Source organism: Montipora capricornis, chromosome 12, assembly GCF_036669925.1.
Source record: "Montipora capricornis isolate CH-2021 chromosome 12, ASM3666992v2, whole genome shotgun sequence".
In the NCBI taxonomy this organism is placed as follows: Eukaryota; Metazoa; Cnidaria; class Anthozoa; order Scleractinia; family Acroporidae; genus Montipora; species Montipora capricornis.
Window position 1 is genome coordinate 3,991,695 of NC_090894.1, and position 22,500 is coordinate 4,014,194.

The window sequence follows — 22,500 nt, forward strand, 5'->3', positions numbered from 1 at the left end:
CGGAATGCACTTACCATTTGCGATAATCGTTCCGTTTCTAGGCCCTTTCTCACAAGATCGGGTAAATATGCGGAATGGAATGCCGGGTAGTAAATGAAAAGCGCCATTCTCATCCGGTTGTTCAATAAATTCGGAAAATCACTCACCTTTATGCAACGATCATTCCATCCGGATTATTTGTCTTAATGGTGAGCACCCGATATGTCTGACGAAATAGACAATGATGACAAGAAAACTCGCCAATGATGTCTGCTCTAAGCTTGAATAGCGGCGTGGTGTGTGATTGTTGAAATGTGCCAGAATCTCTGTAAACGCGGAATTGCAAACTTTTTCAGGCCTTCTTCGTTTTTTTAGTGAGTTTTACAAAATGTGTGAGGCAGTGACACATACATTAAAAAGGAAAACATTAAGCTTAGCTGAAAGGTAACCGTTGTAAATAAGGCGCTTAAGTGTTTTGTCTCTCGCTCTATTTCTCTCAGCTTTAAGGTGTTCTTCAATGAATTTTTATGTTCTTATCCTTCCTAGGCTCCTCTTGTGGTTTTCTTCGCTTAAATTTCTCGAATGACCTAAGTTCCTAAAGTAAACAGGTCTTTAAACGCGACGACAATGCCCACACCAGTTCTTGCATGATTTGCCGCCAAGAAAAACACGGGTGCACATTCCCGCCAACATACCGACCCTTCCTCCGACGAGCTGACACCTGATTCCCTTCTCTTCCCCGCAAAGAATGTACGGGCAGGCGTACGCTGACGTCACAAGCAAATAGTTTACCAAATTTTCTTAACTATGAAGCTTCGCTCTCGCGCTCGCTTACGCGCACACAAGGCACGGCAGATTCACTTTTGGGCTTGCTTGTATGAACTCTGTCGGCAAGATTTAGTGTGGAACTGTCTACCTGTGGAAGTGAACATTCCTACACGCAGATGAGAGTCTTTCGAGAAGAATTTGCCGCCCTTTCCCCCGAGCATTCCTTGCAGGAAAAGTGAGGCAAATTCATTGCTCTTCAAGCGGAATTCATCGACGGCTGAGCCACCTTAGCCAGCCAAAAGCCATTTTAAAGGTTGCTTTTTGCCACGATCCATTCTATTGCAGTTACTAGGCCTTCAGATGTTCAATTAAAAAAAAACAAGAGGTTTACTTCAATTCTTCATAAAACTAAATATTTTTTCTATTTCCACAGTACTGCATTCTTTTATGATTGTTTCGTGTGCACAGTTTCCTCTGTTTATAGCCGACATAGTACTTGGTAAGTCCAAACTAATGAATATAACATGCCCGAAAATTATGTTAAATTTCTGAGTTTTCATTTAGTTTACTGTAGTGTTTTATGAGCCCTTATACACCACTCAGTTCTGCAAACATGGCAACTCTCGATCAGGCGGCTAAGAGAGAATTGCTAGCAATGTTATCTAACTTGGGTCGGCAAGATCTTGAGACACGTAGGAAGATCACCGATTTGACAATGTTTCTTAAGATAAAGACAGGAAATGTACGGATATCTTTCCCAAACGACGTACGCGAGGTGTAATGTCCCTATTTGACCTGAGATAGTGCACAGCACCCATTCCAGTTCCAGCGTTACTCATCTACCATTAACGTGCTCAAGTATTCTTTTTTTCGCAAGAACTGTTCCCGCTTGGAACGCTTTGTCTCCTGTTTCCGTATGTGCTGATTCCGTTGCTGTGTTCCATTCAAGTATTTGTAATAATTTAATGTGTTGACGATTGTAATTTTATTTGTTTTATTTAGTTATTTGTTTTTATTTTGTTTATTTGTCTCGCTGTCAATGTCATGAGCTTCCGTGTACTGACCGTCCATTGCAGATTAGCTCGCTGGAGACAATTATATCAATTAAAGATTAAAGATTAAAGATACATAACTGAATGGTAGAACCGCTGTGCGTGAAGCCATGAAACCATTTGGTTCTCCTCATTGTTTTATAAGAAAAACATTTTTGCTAATTCCAATTAATCTCTAAATGAATTCAAGTTTTGAAAGCCTACTACAAAAATCTTTTTCTAGCTCTAAAAGTCCTAAAACTCTTCCAACTTGCTAAATTCATCTATAAATCTCCAGACTTTCTAGGGATGGCGCAGTGGTGAGAGCATTCGCCTCCCACCAATGTGGCCCGGGTTCGATTCCCAGACGCGACGTCAAATTGGGTTGAGTTTGTTGGTTCTCTACTCTGCACGAAGAGGTTTTTCTCCGAGTTCTCCGGTTTCCCCCCCCCCCCCCACCCCTTCTCAAAAACCAACGTTAGATCTGATTTGCGTTTATTTGTTAATTTCAGTTTACAGTGTCTCCAGTTAGTGCTCCAGCGCTAGAACGACTAGAATTTTTTTGTCGTTTATTGTCTTTTTTTTTCCGAGGACACTTTGTGACGCTTATTTAAATTCTGTAAATATTAATTTCATTTCTGGGCATATCTGAGTAAGTTAAGTACAGGCTGGAGTTTTCCAAGTTGTTTTTTCTTGTTGCATTTTAAGGTGTCAAGTACAAAGATGAGTGTCCTGTTGACAAAATGATTCCCATCTACTTGATCGTGTATGGCGCAGCAAACCTCTTCGCCAGCTGTTGCGTTTGTTTTGTGGTCCGCCAAAAATCCGGCGGCGACGAGGAACGATCGGTGAATCCAGTACAGGCGGTTGTTCAACTGTTTCTGACCGCTTGGTTCGTTTGCGGAAGCGTGTGGGTTTATTCGAAGTACGAGCCGAACTACAATGACCCGGCAAGCGCTGATTACTGTCATAAGACATTGTACTTGTCTGCGTTCTGGGTAACCACTTCAGTTTACATAATACATGGCATTGTGTTTGTTGTTGCGCTTGCTATGGTTACTCTCATGTTGTGCAAGGTAGAGTGGGTGGATCAACCGGTGTAGGGAAATTTTTCTTTTCATTTTTTGTCTCATTAGCATAAGGCTATTGTTTTCTAATCAGTCAGCTGGTCTCTGAAAACTTGAACGCGATATGTATGGGTAATCAAATGGGGACGAGTGAAACTCGGAGGGAATAATTTCACGCGTGTTTTGTCCAAAATCAAATAACTTCCCGAATTTCTAGTGAAATTATTCCCTAATTTCACTAGTATACCGTTTGCTTAGCTATTAATATCATGGGTTACAAATTACGTTCATAAGACGCCATTTTGGCACGGCAGGAAAAGTTGCCATAGCAACATTTTAATTTCACATGTGAAATTATAAATTAACGCTGAAATTTCGCGCCAAAATTAAGGAATAATTTGTCACCCATCTTATTAATCAGATAATTTCTCAGTAATGGCAAATTTGACAAAGAATGCATGGGAGTATTAGCGCTTTTGCCACACAAGAATTTATCAGTGAATGATGACTAGTCGCTAGCTCGTCGTTATCAAAGCTAAAAGGCTTAAATTTAGAGATTTAAATAAGTTTAACAAGTTCTTTTACACCGTGTTTTTACCTTTTGAAGTCATTTGTGAATAGCATGAGTCTTCTTTGAGCAAACTCGTGTGTTAATGATTAAAAAAATCTCTTTAAAAATGACGTCAAAACAGTTCCTTCGACAAGGACAAAAATGGAAACGAATGAACCAACATTTGTAGTCTGCCTTATTTCATCTCTTAGTCCACTGACCCGTGCAACACCGAACGAGCACGACAATTTAGATTGAGTTAGCCACGCGTTTACAGGAAAACGTTAAATGACAGGCTAAGGCCCCATCCACGATAAGGCGTTTTTGCTTGAAAATGAAAACCTTTTGAGGCACTTTCGCCTATTATCCACACTACAACGCTCAAAACCGTTGACGGAAACGGTTTACAAAGTGGAAACGTTTGAAAGCGCATTGCTTTGAAGACTTCTGGAAACGATGACCTCAGGGTGTAGGCAACGTTTAAAAACGCAAGAGTGTGGATCATTGAAAACGAAACGTTTGAAAACGCAGACTTAAAAGGCGTGGAAATTGTTGACAAAAGCTGTTGACATCGTTGTTGAGAGTTGTACTGCTGTAAAATTTGGGCATTGTCAACAATCAGACAGTTTTTTGATTTAAGCTCAGTTTTATTCTGTTGGCTACAGATACTGAGCAGTCAAGGGACAAGTTGGAAAGAGAGAACCCTCGTGGTCTCAATGAGAAGCAGCAGCCTTACGTTTTCCGTTTCCCGTATCACGCAAACGCGATCCTCAAATTTGTCACATTTCTGCCATGTAAAATGACCAAATCACAAGTGTTGCGCATGGAAGCTTTCATCGGCGCGACGCACGTGCCATTTTCGGCCAATCAGACATAAGCTGGCGCATACATTCGGCGCAGACTCACTCAGATCGTGTCACAGACCGCCGCAGACAGTAACAGCTCATTTGGGAAAGAATACTTCAAAAGAAAAGGTGAAATAAAAACAGGCAAACATTTTTTTTTTCTGACAGTTTTGATAACTATTTGTTAATCCTTTTTCGTCAATAGTTAAAATATTCACTACTACGTTGTTTCTATCAACTGACTTAGCTTCACTCTCTTTACAACATTTAAAGAATACTTCAAGAACGGGGATTTTAAAGGTCGGACCAATTCTCGCAAATGGTTTGGGAATTTTCCGAATTCCATAGTCCCTAGTCCATGTGGACTACCTGTGGAGGTTGTCTAGATTTTCCGAAAATATTTTCGGGGAAAATTGCCTTTCCATTTGACCCCAAACCGAAATTTCCGGATTTGTTGGCTAAATGGGAGGCACCCATGTCGTCACCTGAGCCAAACGGATCAGAGAAAATCCTAACAACAAAATTAAAATCGAAGTAAGGGTTAAAAACCTACCAGATTAAGGTTATTTTAATAAGGTCCCTATTTTGGCCGTTTGCCGTCGTAAAGAGGTGGCCGTTAGCAGAAGTGCAACTGTAATCATAATAATAATGATAATAATTGCGTTGATAACCTCATAATTGATAAGATCATACTAGAAGATGCCACTTCAATAAAAAGAATCTGTCTTGTAGTTGGATCGATGTGAAGATAGCATTCGATTCTGTTTCTCACGAATGGATCACCAAAGCACTCGAGATGCATGGAGTGAACGCAGATCTCATCCATCTCATCAAAACTGTTATGAAGGCATGGAACATCAACCTCGAAGTAACTACCAACAAAGGCAAGGAGATCATTGGTCCGATTAAAATAAAGAGAGGAATTCTGCAAGGGGATTCTTTTTGTGTGCGACTATTTACATTAACACTTAATCCTATTGCATGGTACCTGAGGAGTACAGAGGGATAAAAATTGTCCCATGCCCAAGACCAAAAGATCACACATGTGATTTTCGTTGATGACTTAAAAACTTACCATCGTTCTGAACAAAAAGCTGTGTCCGTTACAAGCAACCTAAAGAAGATGTTCACAAACATTGGACTGGAATGGGGGATAAACAAGTGCGCTGCCATACACTTGAAGAGAGGCAAACTAAGTACCAGCAACAACAGCACTGCATTGCCTGTAAGTAACAACTGTACTATCCCAGTTCTGAGCAACGATGATCACTACAAATTCCTAGACAAAGTTATAGAAGAAGCCGCCAAGGAGTACGAGAACCGACTATGGGCTGTTTGGACTTCCCCACTGTCAGTCCCACGCAAGGTCCGCGCAACGAACATCTACGCATTGCCTATCTTACAATACTACCTGTGGTCAACCGACTGGTGTCTTAACAACCTTAAAGAACTCGATAGATTAACAAGACATGTAATCAATGAGTGCAGTGGAAAGCATAAATATGAATCGACAAGATTATTGTATCTACCATCAGAAGAAGGAGGAAAAGGATTGATTGAAATAGAGTCAGTGTACAAGAATACAAAGCTTAAAGTAGCCCATTACATAAATAACAGTGAAGATCCACACATTAAACTAGTCAAATCATTTCAAAACGAAAAAGAAAAGAGAAACTTGCGATCAGTATTCAAAGATGGCAAAAGATATGCAGAAGAACTAGAACTCAATTGCTACTTTGAGGATGGCGCAACAGTCTTGGAAGGCACAGACAACGTAACAATAGTGAATGAGAAAGAACCCAGGAAAATAAAACAGATCATCCATAAAGCAAGTATGAAGAAACGCAAAAATGAAGTCATGAAACAGCCATGGATCGGAAAGTTTGTGACTCAACACTGGCAGGATCCAGAAGTATCAGCCCATTCATACGACATCTTTAGACAATGGAAAAAGATCAGGAGACAGTATCACACGTTCTGTGTTGCTGTTCTCACATAGCACAGTCACTGTATAAAGCACGACACGACAGAATGCTACGCCCCGTTTACCATGCTTTACTGGAAAGATACAAATTTGAAGAATCTGAGTATTCTAATCCGTAGCCTGCGTAGCAAGCTTTCCTGTTCGACAGAAGAGCTTCGAACCGATTTTCTGCAAACTGGCTCCGAGAAAGTTGGGGCAAGAGACTGAGGGAACGCTTGCAAGAAGACCCACTATTTTTGAAAAACGCCCACCTTTTTATGGTTGACTTGACACACGCTGTTGACGTCTTATTAACAAATTAGCCAATAAAAGATAACCATGTTAACACATGTTGGCTTCCGACAAAACAAACCGAGGCACCGAGGAAACACCGAGTGATCAACGCAGAATTTGCCAGTGTGATTTTAAATGTTAAATTTGTAACGGCAGCTTCTAAGCCGGGTACGACTGGTTATGTTTCTTCTGAGAATTTGTTTAAACCATCGAAAAGAAACTTACGGGCAAATTCTAGCTGATATTTGCAGAGCGGTTGGAATAGAAGTTATCGAAAACAACAGCCAATTTTCAGAACTTGTAAGCAACCCGTGCGCTCGTAAAATACGAAAATTTAGAAACATATAAACTCGTACAGAGTTCGATGGGTAGTAAGTAAGGCCGTTCAATGCAAATCTCCAGCAAAGCTGACCATGAAACCATTCAAATAGGTTTAAGTTTAAAACTAGCGACGATTTCAGTGCGACTTGCTAGCTATTTTGTTGGTGCAGAGTGGTTGACGAAATGGATCGTACTAAATCTCCTGGAAATTACAGGCAAACCTCCTCGCTAGTTTGATAATCCACAGTACGTTTTTGGTCAGATCGTCACGAAATCGTAGAAGAAATAGCAAGTAAAAGTGCTTTAAAAAATCGAATAACTTTACAAAGGAGTCGCTTTCTTCTCACAATAATTAAGAGAAAATTTAACAGGCTGCGCAGTTGTCTTCATCTTGTCTCAATCCATGATATAGGACTCAAGCTTACATCAGGCAAGGTACGCAGAGAATTTGACGAATTTCCTTGATCCTGAAACATGTGGATTCTGATAGTTTGCAGGCATTTTATTAATTCATCCTGCGTAAATAAAGTGTCTTTTGCAAGCGAGCGAAAAGCTCACTTCAGTTCAGTCCAAACTTTTCGTCGACAATAAGCGCTGCCAAAGTTTTGTTAAATAACGATCGAATCTTTTGCTTTTAATGAATTACGGAAACGCCATAGCGGCTTCAGCTGACACGTAAATAATATTGAATTTCCCTTGATGGATATTGTCCAAGCAGTCCAGATTTTCATTTAAATTACAGGCTGTCATTCCCATAGAATTCACCTCAACCATTTACTTGATCGCGTATTATGCTTTGAAATGGAGAAATCACGATGATACTTCTTCGTTTTAAGTTTTTTTATTTCGCTCTCCGCACATCATGACAAGCATTTGAAAAATTGAGCTTTTTCCGAATATATCCCGTTGGCAAAACGGCCATTACATCTACATGTATACAGTTAAAGAGATGGCGCATTGACAGTTCTTTTTTCCTTTTCAATGTAAAACCCGAGACCCGATTCGCTCAGCTTCGACACACGATTCAAAACCTTCCACATCTTCCACCATTGCCTTTGTCACGCTAGAACTTAGGAGAAATATTTTGCTCCCGAATTTGTCACCTGTCAATAATTGTGACTGTGCCGCACCAATCAGAAGCCCCCGTTCGTGGGCGAACGGGTTTTTCAAAAATAAAGGGTCTTCTTGCAAGCGTTCCCTCAGTCTCTTGCCCCAACTTCCGCGCGGCCAGTTTGCGGAAAATCGTTTCGAAGCTCTTTTTGTCGAAAAGGAACGCTTGCTACGCAGGCTATCTAATCCGTGGTACAAGCAATCTTATCCGCAACCAAGCCAAGAGAATAACGAGACAAAGATCTTGTGGGACATACCCTGGAAATTGAAAAAATGCCCAATGAATGGCGCAAATAGACCGGGTATCAGTGTATTGGACAAAAAGAATAAAGAATGGATCATCATAGAAGGAACAATATGCAACACAGGAAAAATCACAATGAGAACTAAACAAAAGAAAGATAAATATATAGATTTAAAACTAGGTATTAAGAACTTATACCCAGGTCATAAAGTAAAGCTCATTACAGTAGTCTTTGATTTTTTCGCAGTTTACTACAAGGATCTTGAAGAAGAACTTACCAGCAAAAGTGGATCATCTCCCAAAACTGTGAAATAGTAAAAAGGTTCCTCTCATAAACTGATTTTGGTTAAAGCCGTTTATGGATGATAAAGATGTATATAGTATCTTATTTGCATTGTTTTTTTAAATTTCTTTTTCTTTTTTATCGTTTATAAGGATCATTCTATGAATTTTGCTACTTTTATTTTTTAGTTTTACAATATTACACCGTAATTTGTTAGATTGACCACAGTCATAAGGTTTTATAGGATAGTTACATGAGCACCATTGCCCAGGCCTACAGGCCCGCAAAGGTTGTAAAATCATTTGAGGATATTTCAATAAAGTCTCCAATAATAATAATAATAATCTTTTATGTAAAACAATATGGGCAACCATAATGACGTTGTGAAATCCACGGTGGCCACGCGCGTGAAATTTATAAACGAAAATAAGCTCATTACCAGAAATTTAAGACAAAATGGCGGACGCCCAGACTCCACCCAGACCTTGCGCTCTCCCAAAATGGCCGCCGATCGTTATAGGGAAATGTATGGAGAAAATTGAAGAAGTGGAAATTTCAGATTTAAAGTGGCATACACGACATTTGCCGACCTCTAAATGTAAAGTGTACGTACCATATCATTATTTACGGTAGTTTTGGTCTCTCGAAAGTTCGCCAACGTGCCGCCAACAACACATTTTACGAACGGCTGTTACAGTTCCTTGAGCTCTCTAATTCTTTCAAAAAAGCTCAGAGGTGCCTACCTTCCCTCCACATTTTAGAACATTTCGTTGATGTGAATCCTTGGTGCCGACCTCTCTAATCGTCGATCGATGTTCAAACTTTAAAACGTGATAAAAATCAGCCTTTATCCATTCCCCAAATTGCCGCCCAAATTGCGATAAAAGAGGTAAAAATACATCCATTTCTGCGATAAAAGCGGTCCAAAACGCACCACTGCGCTTATTATTCCTAGTGAAAAGTAGGGTTTCTGTCTCCAGTTTGTTTTGATCGCCATCTTTACAGGTGGGTACTTCATATATGATTATTATTATACAGAATATCGCTGGTTAAGTGTACTGTGGGCCCTGATTTTTGAAAATTATTTTTACTCTGCCAAGTCACACGCATGAAACGAAGTTGTTTCTTCTCTCTAAAATCGTCATTCGAACAGGAGCCCAGACTCTAGTTTCCCCTTTTTCACTCTCCCTTGTATTGACAACCTCAAAAAAGAAATTAAATTGATTCAGATCCTTTGATAGTGTGTTATTTCAGTCCTTGTTTTTTCTATGTACTGCTTTCTTTATGCCGCCATCTTGATAATTTAAAACCGCGTGCCAAATACTTCGCGGGCGCAAAATGTCGCCGATTTCTGGTAATGATAGTAAAATCCTGTTTTGTCTGACATAGATATCTCATTGCAAGATTTTATGGCGGTCTTATGGTTGCCGCTATTAATAGGAAACAGAGAGTAAAACAATTGGGCAACCATAATGACGTCATGAAATCCAAGAGAACGAGCGCGTGAAATCCTGTTTTTTCTAACACTGGTATCTCATTGTTGGGTTTTCTACCGAAATGTGAAATTAGACGTCAGTTTAGGTTTCCTCAAAGCGCGCTAGACGGTACGAAAAAGAAACTATTGAGGGCATTTTGACAAATTGCGTCATTCTTGAGCGTCGTATATCGCACATGCACAGTAAAGAAATAATTTATGTCATACCTCCGAATTGTCCTTGGTTGTTGACGGACAGTCCTTGAGAAATGGGTGCGAATGCAGATGATTTTAGCAATCCTTGGGAAAATGAGGGCACCCCGGAAAGATTAAAACTTTTTCATAATTTTTGTTCAAATATCAGTGAGCTCAGAAATTTTCCTCTGAATTCTCTCCACAAGTATCATTCCATTGTCAAATTAGAAATAAAGGCGTGACGGCATAAATTCGCTCGGCCGCGTGACTCGATCATTCGGTATTTCGAACATTCCTAGATTTCACAAAACTTTAAACCCCATGAAACTTTTAAATAACACTTCTGAAAGTGGCTCACCAAAAATTCCTTTCTGACGAATTTCCAATTTTCGGTTGTATCTCGGGACTGTCGATATTTAGAGACAGACGCTCTTCTGCTAGGTCAGAAAGCAAGACAGGCTCTACTGAAAGCCAAGCGAATCAGCTAAAGAATCATGACGGCTGAATTTGATGGCAATCCTAAGACTACTGTGATTGTTGTTTACGCACCTACCAAGTGTGCGGATGAAGTTGAAGTCGAGGGATTTTATAACGACTTGAGTAATACCCTGTAGGATGTCCCAGTGCATAATTTTCTTGCTTGTATTGGAGGTTTCAATGCAAGATTAGGGCCGGATGTAGTTCCATTCACGTATCATGATGTAACTAACAGAAATAGAAAGTACCTCGTAGAATTACTATCAGAGCACAGTCTGATAGCAGCTAACACTTTGTTTTCAAAAACGACCAGGAAAACTGTGGACCTTCACGGATAGGTCAGGCTCGTTGCGGCAACTCGATTACATATTAGTGCGCCGAAAGTGGAGAAACAGCGTCCAGAATGTTGAAGCTTACATTACATTCAGCGCAGTGGGATCTGACTATCGGGTAGTCTGTGCTAAAATCAAGCTTAGTCTTAGAGTATCTAAGGTAGCCAAGAAGATGAAATATGACTGGAAAAAAGTTTTCCACTGACCCTGATCTTCAGTGGAAATACAAAGTCGCTGTAGATACCATGTATTGAGTGGTGAGGGTAATGGGGTTAAGTATGAAAAGTTTGATAAAGCCAACAGACAAGCTATGGAAGAATGCCTGCCTAAGAAAACAAATGCAAGGAAATCCCTCCGGTCATCAAACGCACAAGTGGTATAAGCCCGCCAGGAAGCAGATACCGCGCGGAGTCTGTGCGAATATACCAACACCGAGGAAGATAAAGAAGCTTGGTCTCCATCTCTAAGTAATCTGTATAAAGTATATGATCAAGTGAGGGAAGTGGAATTAGAGGCACAAATACGAATCATCGAAGCCTCTCATGGAGCCCAGAAATATGATGAGGCATGGAAGATAGTTAATGAGATTACTGGAAGGAAAAGAGCTAAAGATGGTCAAGTAGAGGGATCAAGCCCTGAGGAACGAGTGATTACATGGTTCACCCACTTTAAGAAACTCCTTGGTAATCCTCCAGAGGTAGAAGATTTGGACGAAGAGATACCAAACATCTTGAGGACCTTGATATCAATGACGGCTTGTTCACTATAGTAGAGCTCAAGGAAGTGAAATCTTCTTTAAAAATCAGGAAAGCAGCTGGACCGGATGCAATACCACCTGAAGTATTCAAGTTATGTGACGTTGACAACATATGTCTAGACTTCTGCAATCAAGCTCTGATAAAAAATGACAAACCTGATCTGTGGTCCAAAAGACCGGTAATTACAGGAGAATCAGCCTGATTTGCATTGTACCCAAGATGCATAATCGCCTGATTTTAAACCGAATCAGGAGTGTAATTGACATCCGACTCAGAGTAAATCAGAACGGTTTCCGGTCCAAAAGATCTACAGTGGCCAAAATATTAACACCCAGAAGAATAATGGAGGAAGTTAAAGCTAATAACATCGAAGCTGTCATGACCTTCATTGACTTCAAAAAGGTATTTGACTCAATTCATCGGGGTAAAATGATGCGTATTCTTCAAGCCTACGAGATTCTTCCACCTAACCTATTGCAATCTATTGAGACGATGTATACGAATACAAAGGCCAAAGTGATTTCACCAGATGGAAAAACAGAGATGTTCGACATCACAACCGGTGTGCTGCAGGGCGACACATTAGCTCCTTTCCTGTTTATAATCTTGCTAGACTATGCTATGAGAAAATCTATCATATAATGGCTGTGAAAGAAGAGGAGCTGGGATCTACCATCACCCCTCGAAGATCAAGAAGACACTCTAAAGTAGTTCTTGCTGACTTAGGCTTCGCAGACGACTTAGCACTACTGTCGGATGAAATAGCTCATGCTCAGGAATTACTGCTAACAGTGAAAAAAGAGTGTAAGAAAGTTGGCCTTGTACTGAATGCAAACAAAACAAAATCGGTTGCTTATAACATTGATGAACCAACACCATTACATACATCAGATGGCACTGATCTGGAATGGAAGGATGACTTCAAATATTTAGGGTCGTGGGTTTACGACTCAGAAAAAGACATCAGCATAAGAAAAGCACAGGCTTGGAGAGCTTTGAATGATATGACCAAAATATGGAAGTCCAATATGAGTAAAGATTTGAAAATCAGATTATTCATAGCCACCATCGAATCAATCTTACTTTATGGATGGCTGCGAGTGCTGGGCTCTGTCAAAAGCACAAGAAAAGTCGTTGAATGGAACATACACTAGGATGCTGCATAAAGCCTTAAACATTTACTGGAGCAGCCATATACTAAACCAACAACTATACAGAGACCTACCAGCAGTCGGCAACAAAATCGCCTCCCGTAGACACTGTTATCGCCATCCAGAGCTAAGCACCCAGAAATTAGTCCTTTGGGAGCCCACACATGGTCATCCCGGTAGAGGAAGACCGAGAATTACCTATATTGACACTCTTAAGAGGGATACTGGGGCATTCGAAGCAAGTGAAATTGCTGCACTGATGGCTAATAAGAGGCTCTGGAATGAACTAGTGGTTGCCCGCCTTCGGACGACCAAGTGAGTGAGTGAGTGAGTGAGTGCATGGGTTCTCTTAATACGGTAACATAGGTAAACCTCTCAGTAAGTTTTCCGCTCCTCTTTTTTTTTTTTTGTCGTGGTAGTAACGGGCGATGTATCTCCACAAGGAACCCAGGTTCAAAGTCGAAAACCCACTGCAACATGTAATTAAATAAAAGGAGAATACAAGCTATTGTTCAAACGTTTACTTTATTTGATACAGTCTACCCAGAATATCACTGCTTAAACGGCTCATACGGTTACTCCTGAATTACTACGAAGTATTTTCTTTAGTTTCCCTAGCCCTGGAAAGGCTGTTTTGGAGTAACTTGGCCTCTTCCTATGAAAATATAAATACATTAATTATTATGTTAAAAGATTTGAATTGTAAGTAACAAGGAATTAATCACTTGAATTTGAGTAAGACTGTTTCCTTTTTCAAGCAGTCAAGCAGTTTTTTCTTCAAATCATCATCAGAAACTCCATTCACAAATTGGTCTCTCACTTGTCTGTCTTCATCTATGTAATTGCAATCTTTAACTAAAAGCATCAAATCAGTGACAAACGAAGTGATTGTCTCTTTAGGGTTCTGAACTCGTTCCTTGAATTTCTTTGAAGCTACAATCTCATTACATTCAGCGCTTACCGTTCCTTCCAGTTTAGTCCACATCAGTTCGTAATTGTTTACCTCTTCACCCTTGCCCCAGTCTAAACTGTCATAAATCTTCTGTCCTTCCGGTCCGAGCCAATCTTGTACCAGAATACACTTTCGTTCCACACTTTTTCTTGAATGCTTTTAATGCATCGAGGCGATTTTCTTGGCGAGCATTGACCTTTGGTCGCTCAAAGTTCATAATATTTCCAGGAAAATGATCAGCCAGATTTTGTCATGAGCATGACCTTGAGCAGGATTTTGAGCAGGAGCACCCTCATCGCCTTCGCCAGACATCTTTCACAACGGCAGTAATCAACAGATGCAGAAATTATCAGAATTCCTCGCTCCAGCAGAAGGTTGACGATGAAAATTCGCTCGGAATAATCGCTTTTCGCCTCACGATGTAAATTGCAGGAGGTTTGGCGCGAACTGGTTCGGTGACTGTCTTCGCCGAAATGTTTACAGCTTTTCCTCCTGGATCCTCCAAACAGGTTTCACAGCAGATTAGAAGTAGTTCAGCAGTAATTTTCTTCACTCCTGGTACCATGTTATTGCGTGGAGAGACGACGACACAAGTTGATAACTCAACGTTTAATGTCTTCAACTCGTGTTACTCTCGCTCTACATACCATAATACTCTAGACTCGGGTCCAATCTCCTAACAACAACAAATCAACTGACTCACCTCAATTGGAGCCGCCATTTCATGTGGATCCTTTAGTTATCAACTGCACTTTCAATTTCCATTTTAAATGAACCTCTAAAACTTTGATCGAACGGTGAAAATGTTTTCAAAAGCAACCTTTCGATTTAGAGTGCTGATTTAAACGATGTTAAATGACCATTTTGCTGTTTGTGACGAGGATTTTTTAAAATGCCATGTTTGAAGCTTCTGTAAACACTTTCGCGAATGTTTTGTGCCGCTTGCACGTTTTCCGCGCATAAGTTGAGATGTCAATCGACTTTGGATGGTTTTCTCCTGCAAATGTTGTTGAGATCACGGAGTGAGTATATACTAAAACAATTATTTTTTCAATCTCGGTGTGAACAGTGGCAGAATATTTAATTTACGGAGCCGCGAAGTAGCAAAGGTAGTACCGGACTGAATGATTTGGCAAAGTAACAAGGGAGGTCGTGGTCTTCCGCAAGCCACCCTTCGAAGGTTTTGATGAACCAGTTAGATTAAACAAAAATTGAACGGTGATTTTCATTCAATGATATTCACGGATTTAAATCTGATATTGTGTCTCAGGAAGCAACGCAAACAACGCTCCTTAACATTTTTCGCTTTTGTCAGACAAAAAAATTCATTCTGTCCTTACGCTCAAAAGCATAATCATTTTCATGGCCAAAGCAGTGGGGTTGTCTTCCAAATCGATAAAACGTTTAGCTCGTAATATCTGTTTGAATTATACATAAGATACTTCCTGGCAATTTTGAAAGCTAAACAAATAACATTTATTCGACAAGCTACTTTGCCGCGGTGTTTTCTTATATTAGATAATTGTAATTTTCAGTTTGGAGGAAGGCGCAAATATTGGTGTTTGCGTCATGCTCAATGTTGATGCATGAGTCTTGACTCATATTTGACAATTATCCTGTGAAATCGTGCGGAATATCGTCTGATTTTACCCGACTCGGCCTACGGCCTCGTCGGCTAAGAACCAGACGATATTCCGTAGTGCATATAATTCATACAGGAAGCAAAACTCGTACGTGCGCATTAACCTCAATCACTTTCAGGACTCATCATACAAATTATTTGGATGGATAACCCGCCTTCTAGTTGTTGCTTATAAACTGTTTTGGTTTCGAAAGACCCTCTCCAAGCCCAACTACAAGCCAGTAATAACACCCCGTGCTGACCTCAGACAACATATACTGAATTGAACATGGAGGGATTAACTGCTCTTTTCTTTGGCACACGTAAGTATTGTTTGGTATTGAATTGCGCTCCGGATCGAGCACCATTTTCACAGCTCACTCATGGGTAAAACATCAACGACATTACTGCATCAGGAAATATTCTTTTACTGGTCCATTCATTAAAATAGTGGCAAACAACGGTTGAAAGCCATTTAAGAAATGAGCTGAGAAATGGGTCCAATTAAACGCTTTCAGCATCCTTTCAGGGACAGAATTTCAATGACACCAAGATTTTCTTACCTCTAACTCTTATTTCGTATCTCTTACTTCACAGTATAGCAACGATTTCTTAGTCTCTCTCCAAAGCTGTTATCTCATTTCTACTATTGATAAACCTATACGTGTCCGTAATAACTCGGCCACCCTTATCGATAATATTTTTGTAAACAACCATGAAAAAGTGAAAATAAGTGGAAATTTGATCTCTGACATAAATGAACATTTCTCCCAGTTTTGTATCATAAAGTCAGGCAGGGAAAAAAAGCCTATGAAGTTTCACAAAACCAAGGCCCGCGATTATTCGCGGTTTTCAACGTACCGATTCAACGACGATCTTCTCCAAGTTCACTGGCATAATATTCTCTCCTGTGCAATTAATGATATTGATAAAATGTTCTCTTCTTTTTACAGCAAGTTCAACAAAATTGTTAAAACATGAACCTATGAAAACACTGGTCTTAAGTTTCATACCGTAAAGCAAAGCAACTTTCAAAACCTTGGGTAACCAAAGGGATCGGAACCTCAATTAAAGTTCAAAAAACAGGCTCTATTTGTCAGGCGATGATGCTAAATATATCCGTGACCCGACCAGCATACCTAATATTCTCAATGACCAACAGTAGGACAACGATTAGCAAGTCGAATACCCTAACACAAAAGCTTTACGGAGTTCCTTACCAAGACTAAATCACCCGACTCGTCCTTTCTCTTTCAACCTATCACGCCAACTTACATTCAGCAAGAAATACTATCTGTTCCGGACAATAAATCACAATTCCTTTACTCCAGTCCCACACGAATATTGAAGTGTTTCAAGTATCCTAGCGGATATTTTTAATTCCTCGATTGAACTAGGAGCATACCCATCCAAACTAAAAATGTCAAAAATCATTCCTATTTTCAAAGCAGAAGACGAGACTGAACCAAATAATTACCAGCCAATATCTTTATTGTCTAACTTCAACAGAATTTTTGAAAAAATGATGTAGAAAGGAATAAAACCTTTTTGAAATGAAAAAGAAACATTAATCCCTCCCAGTACGGGTTTCGTGAAAAACACTCAACTCGACATTGTAAATACTATTCAGACAGATATGGACAGACGCCTATGTTCGTGCGGTGTCTTTATAGACCTAAAAAAAAAGCATTCGATACAGTACACCATTCAATCTTACTTGAACGGTCGTAAATCCTTGTAGCTCGCATTTAAACACCACTTTTTGAATACGCTATTTAATTCTTGCAACTGCATGCGATTCAACTGAAAAAGATACGATAAACGATTACATAAATTATCCTAAAGGTAATGAACAGAAAAGCGCAACGGAAAACACAAGACAAATACTTACAAACTGTGATGCGAATTGAGATAAGCCAGAAGGCTGCCGAGAACGGTGAAAACAGAGACTAACGCAAATCTAGAACTTTAGAAGGATAATGTAACGACCGAACTTGGAAGAGAAAAATTATGCGTAATAACGCAGAAACAAACTTATATACCTACAAACGAACGTGCAAAAAAGACTACAGGGAATAATTACGGTATACTAGTTAACACCTGGACAGAATTACAACGCATACACGCAGCAATACACACCTGACAACGAACAACGCAATCAACACATAAAAATTTCCTATTCTAGTTGCTACATTCCGGCCCCTGAACTTAAAAGAGTTCACTAAAGCATTTTCACTTGCAGCTAGAATTCTGTATATTGCATTTCAAGGTTCGTTGCGCTAACGCTATCAAGCAGTTCATTGTTCAATTGAAACTCAAAACTCTTTCGCTTAAGATAAATGTTCCTGTTCTAGGAAGCATAACTTCGTGACTGGTCTTGATAGGACCGTCGTTCTTGTCGCAACCTTCACGGATCTTGTAAGGCCATCACTTCCCGGGTGAACTTCAACGACGTGACCTAACGGCCATTGTCCACGGTGAACTCTTTCATCTGCGATAAGCACCAGGTCTCCGACTACAAAATTTCGACGCGGCCTTAACCACTTCTGGCGTTCTTGTAAGGAAGGCAAATACTCCGACAACCATCTTTTCCAGAATACGTCAGCAAGATATTGCACTTGTTTCCAACGATTTCGGCAATAGAGATCTCCCTTCACGAATACACCAGGTGGCACATTCAAATTTGACTGCATGAGAAGCAAATGATTTGGGGTCAAGGGTTCCATGTCAGCCGGGTCATCACTGTTGCGGGTTAACGGTCGTCCATTCAGGATACTTTCAACTTCAGCCATCAATGTTCGCAACGCTTCTCCAGAAACCAACTGCTCTCTTAACAATACTCTCAGAACTTTGCGCACAGATCGAATAACGCGCTCCCACACTCCTCCCATATGTGAGGCTCCAGGAGGGTTAAACTTCCAATCGATATTTCTTTGGTGCAGGAATGAATTGATCTTCTGCTGATTCCAACTATCCACTGCTTCTCTTAGCTCTCTTTCCCCTCCGCAAAGGCTAGTACCATTGTCGCTTATAATAACCCTTGGCTTTCCTCTTCGACTGATGAATCTGCGCAATGCGCTAATAAAAGAATCTCTCTCAAGAGACTCGGCTACTTCAATGTGGGTGGCTCGAAGGGTAAGACATGAGAACAAGCATCCGTAGTGCTTCACAATACTTCTTCCTCGTTTCACGAACAGTGGTCCAAAATAGTCGATACCGACATAGGAAAATGGCGGGTCTCCGGGAGTTAACCTTTCTTTGGGTAAATCTGCCATCATTTGTTGGCCACGGAGAGAGTTCTGCTTGCGGCATGTCAAACAAACACTGAGTACTTTACGAACGGCAGCTCGTCCCTTGATGATCCAGTACTTTTTTCGTAAGCTTGTCAGCACGTATTCTTGACCTAGGTGTCCCACGGATTGGTGATGTGCCATAATCAGCAATCTGGAAAGGTGATGATTGTAAGGCAGTAGCAGCTGATGCTTTGACTGATAATTCAACGAGGCATTCACAAGTCTTCCACCAACCCTTAACGCTCCTTCTTTATCAAGCATTGGACGTAGTTTGTAGATAGAACCAGACGAGCCAGAAGTCCTCAGGGCACGTTTCTCTTGGGTTTCGGAATTTGAAGCTTGAAGTGCACTAAATATTTCGGGGAAAGACAATCTCTGAACGTATTTCACGATGTGAAGTTCTGCGAACCTTAACTCCTCCAGTGAAAGCTCGCCTTGTGGCAGTGCGTCGTTTGGCGGATAACACTTTCTTCGGATGTACTCTCTGAAACGCAACAACCAGGCCACGCCCCTCTTAAGCTCGTAACAAGATGAGTAACGCTGGATCATTGAGTTTAAATTTCTTTCCTCAGAAACCATGGTTGTTCTATTGGTTTGACCTTGACTCTTAATCTCTGGATCCTGGTCAGGTATACTTGGTAAAGGACTTGAAGGAACTGGCCAAGACTCTTCTAGTTTCCAAAGGAATTCGGGACCCTTGAACCATCGATCCTGAAGAAGCAACTCTTCCGGAGTCAAACCTCTGCTGGCATCATCTGCAGGGTTCCTTGCTGACTCAACGAAATTCCACTGCGATGGTTTTGAGCCATCGTGGATCACTGCCAGACGATTTGCAACAAACGTATGAAACCGCTTGTCCTCATTCTTGATGTATTGTAAAACAGCTGTAGAGTCCGACCAAAACACTGATCTGTCAATCTTTATCTCCTGTTCTTCTCTTAATGTTCGGTCCAGCTTCACGGCAACTACCGCTGCTGATAGCTCCAACCTGGGAATGGTCATTGGCTTGACGTGAGCTAAACGGGACTTCCCAACGAGGAAACTGCAGTGGACTGCATTCCTTTCTTCATTGACAAATCTTGCATACGAGACTGCACCATACGCGATCTGTGACGCGTCTGCGAAGTGATGAAGCTCCGTGACGTCTGCGACACCAAAGTCAGCTGGTTTCAAACATCGTGCCAAAGAAATCTGGGACAACTTTGGTAACTCTGAAAGCCACTTTTTCCAGCGTATAGCTTCTTCTTCTTTAATCTCTTCATCCCAACTAAGCCCTTGCTTGCAAAGATCTTGAATTAGTTTCTTGGCCGAAAGAACAACTGGCGAAATGATACCGAGGGGATCATAAATGGAGCTGGTCACTGATAAAATCCCTCGACGTGTGTAGGGCTTATCCTTTGGCAGCAACTTAAAGATGAACATATCTGTCTCCATGCTCCACTGAACTCCGAGAGTTCTCTCGATGGGAAGTTCTTCAGCCTTCAAATCAAGATCAAAGATTGAAGGGGCGCTATCGGCGTTTGGAATGGTCTCTAGGACATCCTTAGAGTTAGAGTCAATCGGAATCCGCCCTTTTGAAGCAGTTCGCAGAGCTGACTTCTTAAATCGATGGCAGCACAGGAGGATTGCACAGATTTCAGACAGTCGTCAACGTAAAAGTTCTTCAGGACTGTATCGATCACCTGATGGGAGAAATTTCCAATATTGTCTTGAGCAGTCTTCCTGATGCAGAAGTTTGCACAACTCGGTGACGAGGTACTACCAAAAAGGTGGACTTCCATCCGGTATTCAATAGGCTGTGCAGATAAATCATCGTTTGGCCACCACAAAAATCTCAAGGCATCTGAATCCAGGGGGTCAACTTTCACTTGATGAAACATAGCTTCGATATCAGAAACCAGGGCGACTGGTTCTTGACGAAATCTTTGAAGAACACCGAACAAACTATTGGTCAAATCAGGGCCGTGTAATAACTGATCGTTCAGAGAAGTACCCTTGAACCGTGCAGCACAGTCAAACACTACTCTTAATTTGTCTGGCTTGTGGGGATGGAAAACGGCATGGTGTGGTAGGTACCATAAGGGCCTGCCATTAGGGTAACGTTCCTCCACAGGCACTTGCTTAGCATAACCTTTTGCGATGTAGTCGTTAACAGCTGCTTTATAGCGTGCGAAGAACTCTGGATCTCGATGAAATCTCTTTTTCAACAAAGACAATCGCTGCTCAACTGCGACTCGGTTATTTGGAAGGTAAGGAGGTTGCCGTCTCCATGGAAGGGCCACTTGATAACGTCCGGAGACCCTTCTGACAGAAGATTGCACGATTGCCAATGCTCTTTCGTCTTCAACGGACATGGCGACTTTAGAACTAGATATCGAATCAGCAAAATCAGTTTCCCAGAAGTTCTTAACTTGCAGCAGTAAGGTTTCGTCTCTGGAGTCGCTTTCATCATTCAAACGCACAAAGTTCACACAGAAACTGCTTTCTTCATTGACCTTCACAGTTGGTCCTATAAGGGTCCAACCTAACAAGGAACGGATGGCAACCGGTTCACCTCTACCGCCGCCTCTCTTCGAGCACCCAAAACGCTTCGGGGACGTTACACCCTATCAGCACTCTCACTTCCTTGCCGTCGATCCCTGGGAGTTCGATGCCGTTAAGGTGCGGCCATTTAGTGACATCATGATCTCTTGGAATACTACACTCAGATATGTTTAGGCGATCGACGGTCCACGCCCTAGGTACTTCAAGGCTGGAATCTCCGTTGATTGAGCCAACGATTAGCTTAACTTCTAGGCCAGATCTCTCGCTGTTCTTGCTTTCTTGGGTTGTTAACATGAAACTTCGTGGTTGCCCTGTGATCCCCAATTCATCAACCAACTTCCTGTCACAAAGGGTCACATCAGAGCCGTTATCTAACAGGGCGTACGTTTCTACCACTTTACCGGGCTGATTACCACGTACCCTAACAGGAACAATTCTTAGACGGACTTTATCAGCTACATGGCCAGTACCATTCTGACCATTCACGCCGGCCCCAATGACATGACTCTGGCTGGACAATTCTGATACAACACCCGAGGTGGAACTTTCACTATGGCCGAGCTCCTGATCGGCAAGGCGACTATCTTGTGTCCCGTGACCAACTGGAAGAGGCTGAACTGGTGGATGAAGAACGGTCATATGCTTCTTTCCACAACCCTCGACGTAACAACCACTTCTCTGCATGCATCCCTTGGCCATATGGCCTATTTTGAAACAGTTCTCACATAACCTCGCATCGCGAACGATCCTAATACGATCGCTGTACGATTTGTTCTTAAATTGTTCGCAGTTCCACATCTGGTGCATACCATGGCAAACTAGACACCTTTTAAGCGAGGCGTTAATCCCGAATTTATAAGAGAGTCTTCGGTCCACTTTCACACCTTCAACTTGTGCACTGGGAGAGACCGGTGCTCTGAATCCCCCTTGGGTCGCATAGGTAGTCATTTTTGCTCCGGGATTTGAAGATTTGTTTCTTGGATTGCCCTTTTCTTTGTCGTTAATTAATGCACCTCCAAAAACTGGATTGTTGGCCACTCGCGCCTTAGTAGTGACAAACTGGGAAATGTGATGAATTCTCGGTCGCTGACCGGTTTGCTGGATACTGTCTGCGATCTCAAGCCACTTCGTTTTCAGGTGAAAGGGGAGCCTGTCAACTATTCTTCTCAGATTATCGGCACTGTTAATCTCGTCCAAGTACCCGATTGATTCTAATGCGTTCTGGCAATCCCTCAGCTGATCTGCAAA

At 41.3% G+C, this 22,500-nt stretch overlaps 3 protein-coding genes across 3 annotated transcripts in view; all 3 read left to right on the forward strand.

Moving 5' to 3' along the window:
- The window catches only part of LOC138026937 (transmembrane protein 272-like), a 16,231-nt gene extending 12,708 nt beyond the window's left edge, over window positions 1-3,523 (forward strand). Inside the window, exons 2-3 of the mRNA XM_068874408.1 lie at window positions 1,181-1,246; window positions 2,487-3,523. Of these exons, the coding sequence (XP_068730509.1) occupies window positions 1,181-1,246; window positions 2,487-2,881 (461 nt within the window). The 3' untranslated portion in view covers window positions 2,882-3,523. The remainder of the gene's footprint in view (window positions 1-1,180; window positions 1,247-2,486) is intronic.
- A 1,840-nt stretch (window positions 3,524-5,363) lies between these two features.
- Window positions 5,364-6,239, forward strand: LOC138025316 (uncharacterized). Its single transcript, XM_068872549.1, has one exon. It carries the CDS (start codon window positions 5,364-5,366, stop codon window positions 6,237-6,239), a length of 876 nt encoding a protein of 291 aa, XP_068728650.1.
- Window positions 6,240-15,491: 9,252 nt separating this feature from the next.
- The window catches only part of LOC138026941 (transmembrane protein 272-like), a 15,535-nt gene continuing 8,526 nt past the window's right edge, over window positions 15,492-22,500 (forward strand). The window contains exon 1 of the mRNA XM_068874414.1: window positions 15,492-15,738. Within this exon, the coding sequence (XP_068730515.1) occupies window positions 15,705-15,738 (34 nt within the window). The 5' untranslated portion in view covers window positions 15,492-15,704. The remainder of the gene's footprint in view (window positions 15,739-22,500) is intronic.

Bases quoted from the DNA above. Each gene is read 5' to 3' on its own strand.
- LOC138025316 (XM_068872549.1), top strand. From the start codon at position 5,364: ATGTTCACAAACATTGGACTGGAATGGGGGATAAACAAGTGCGCTGCC.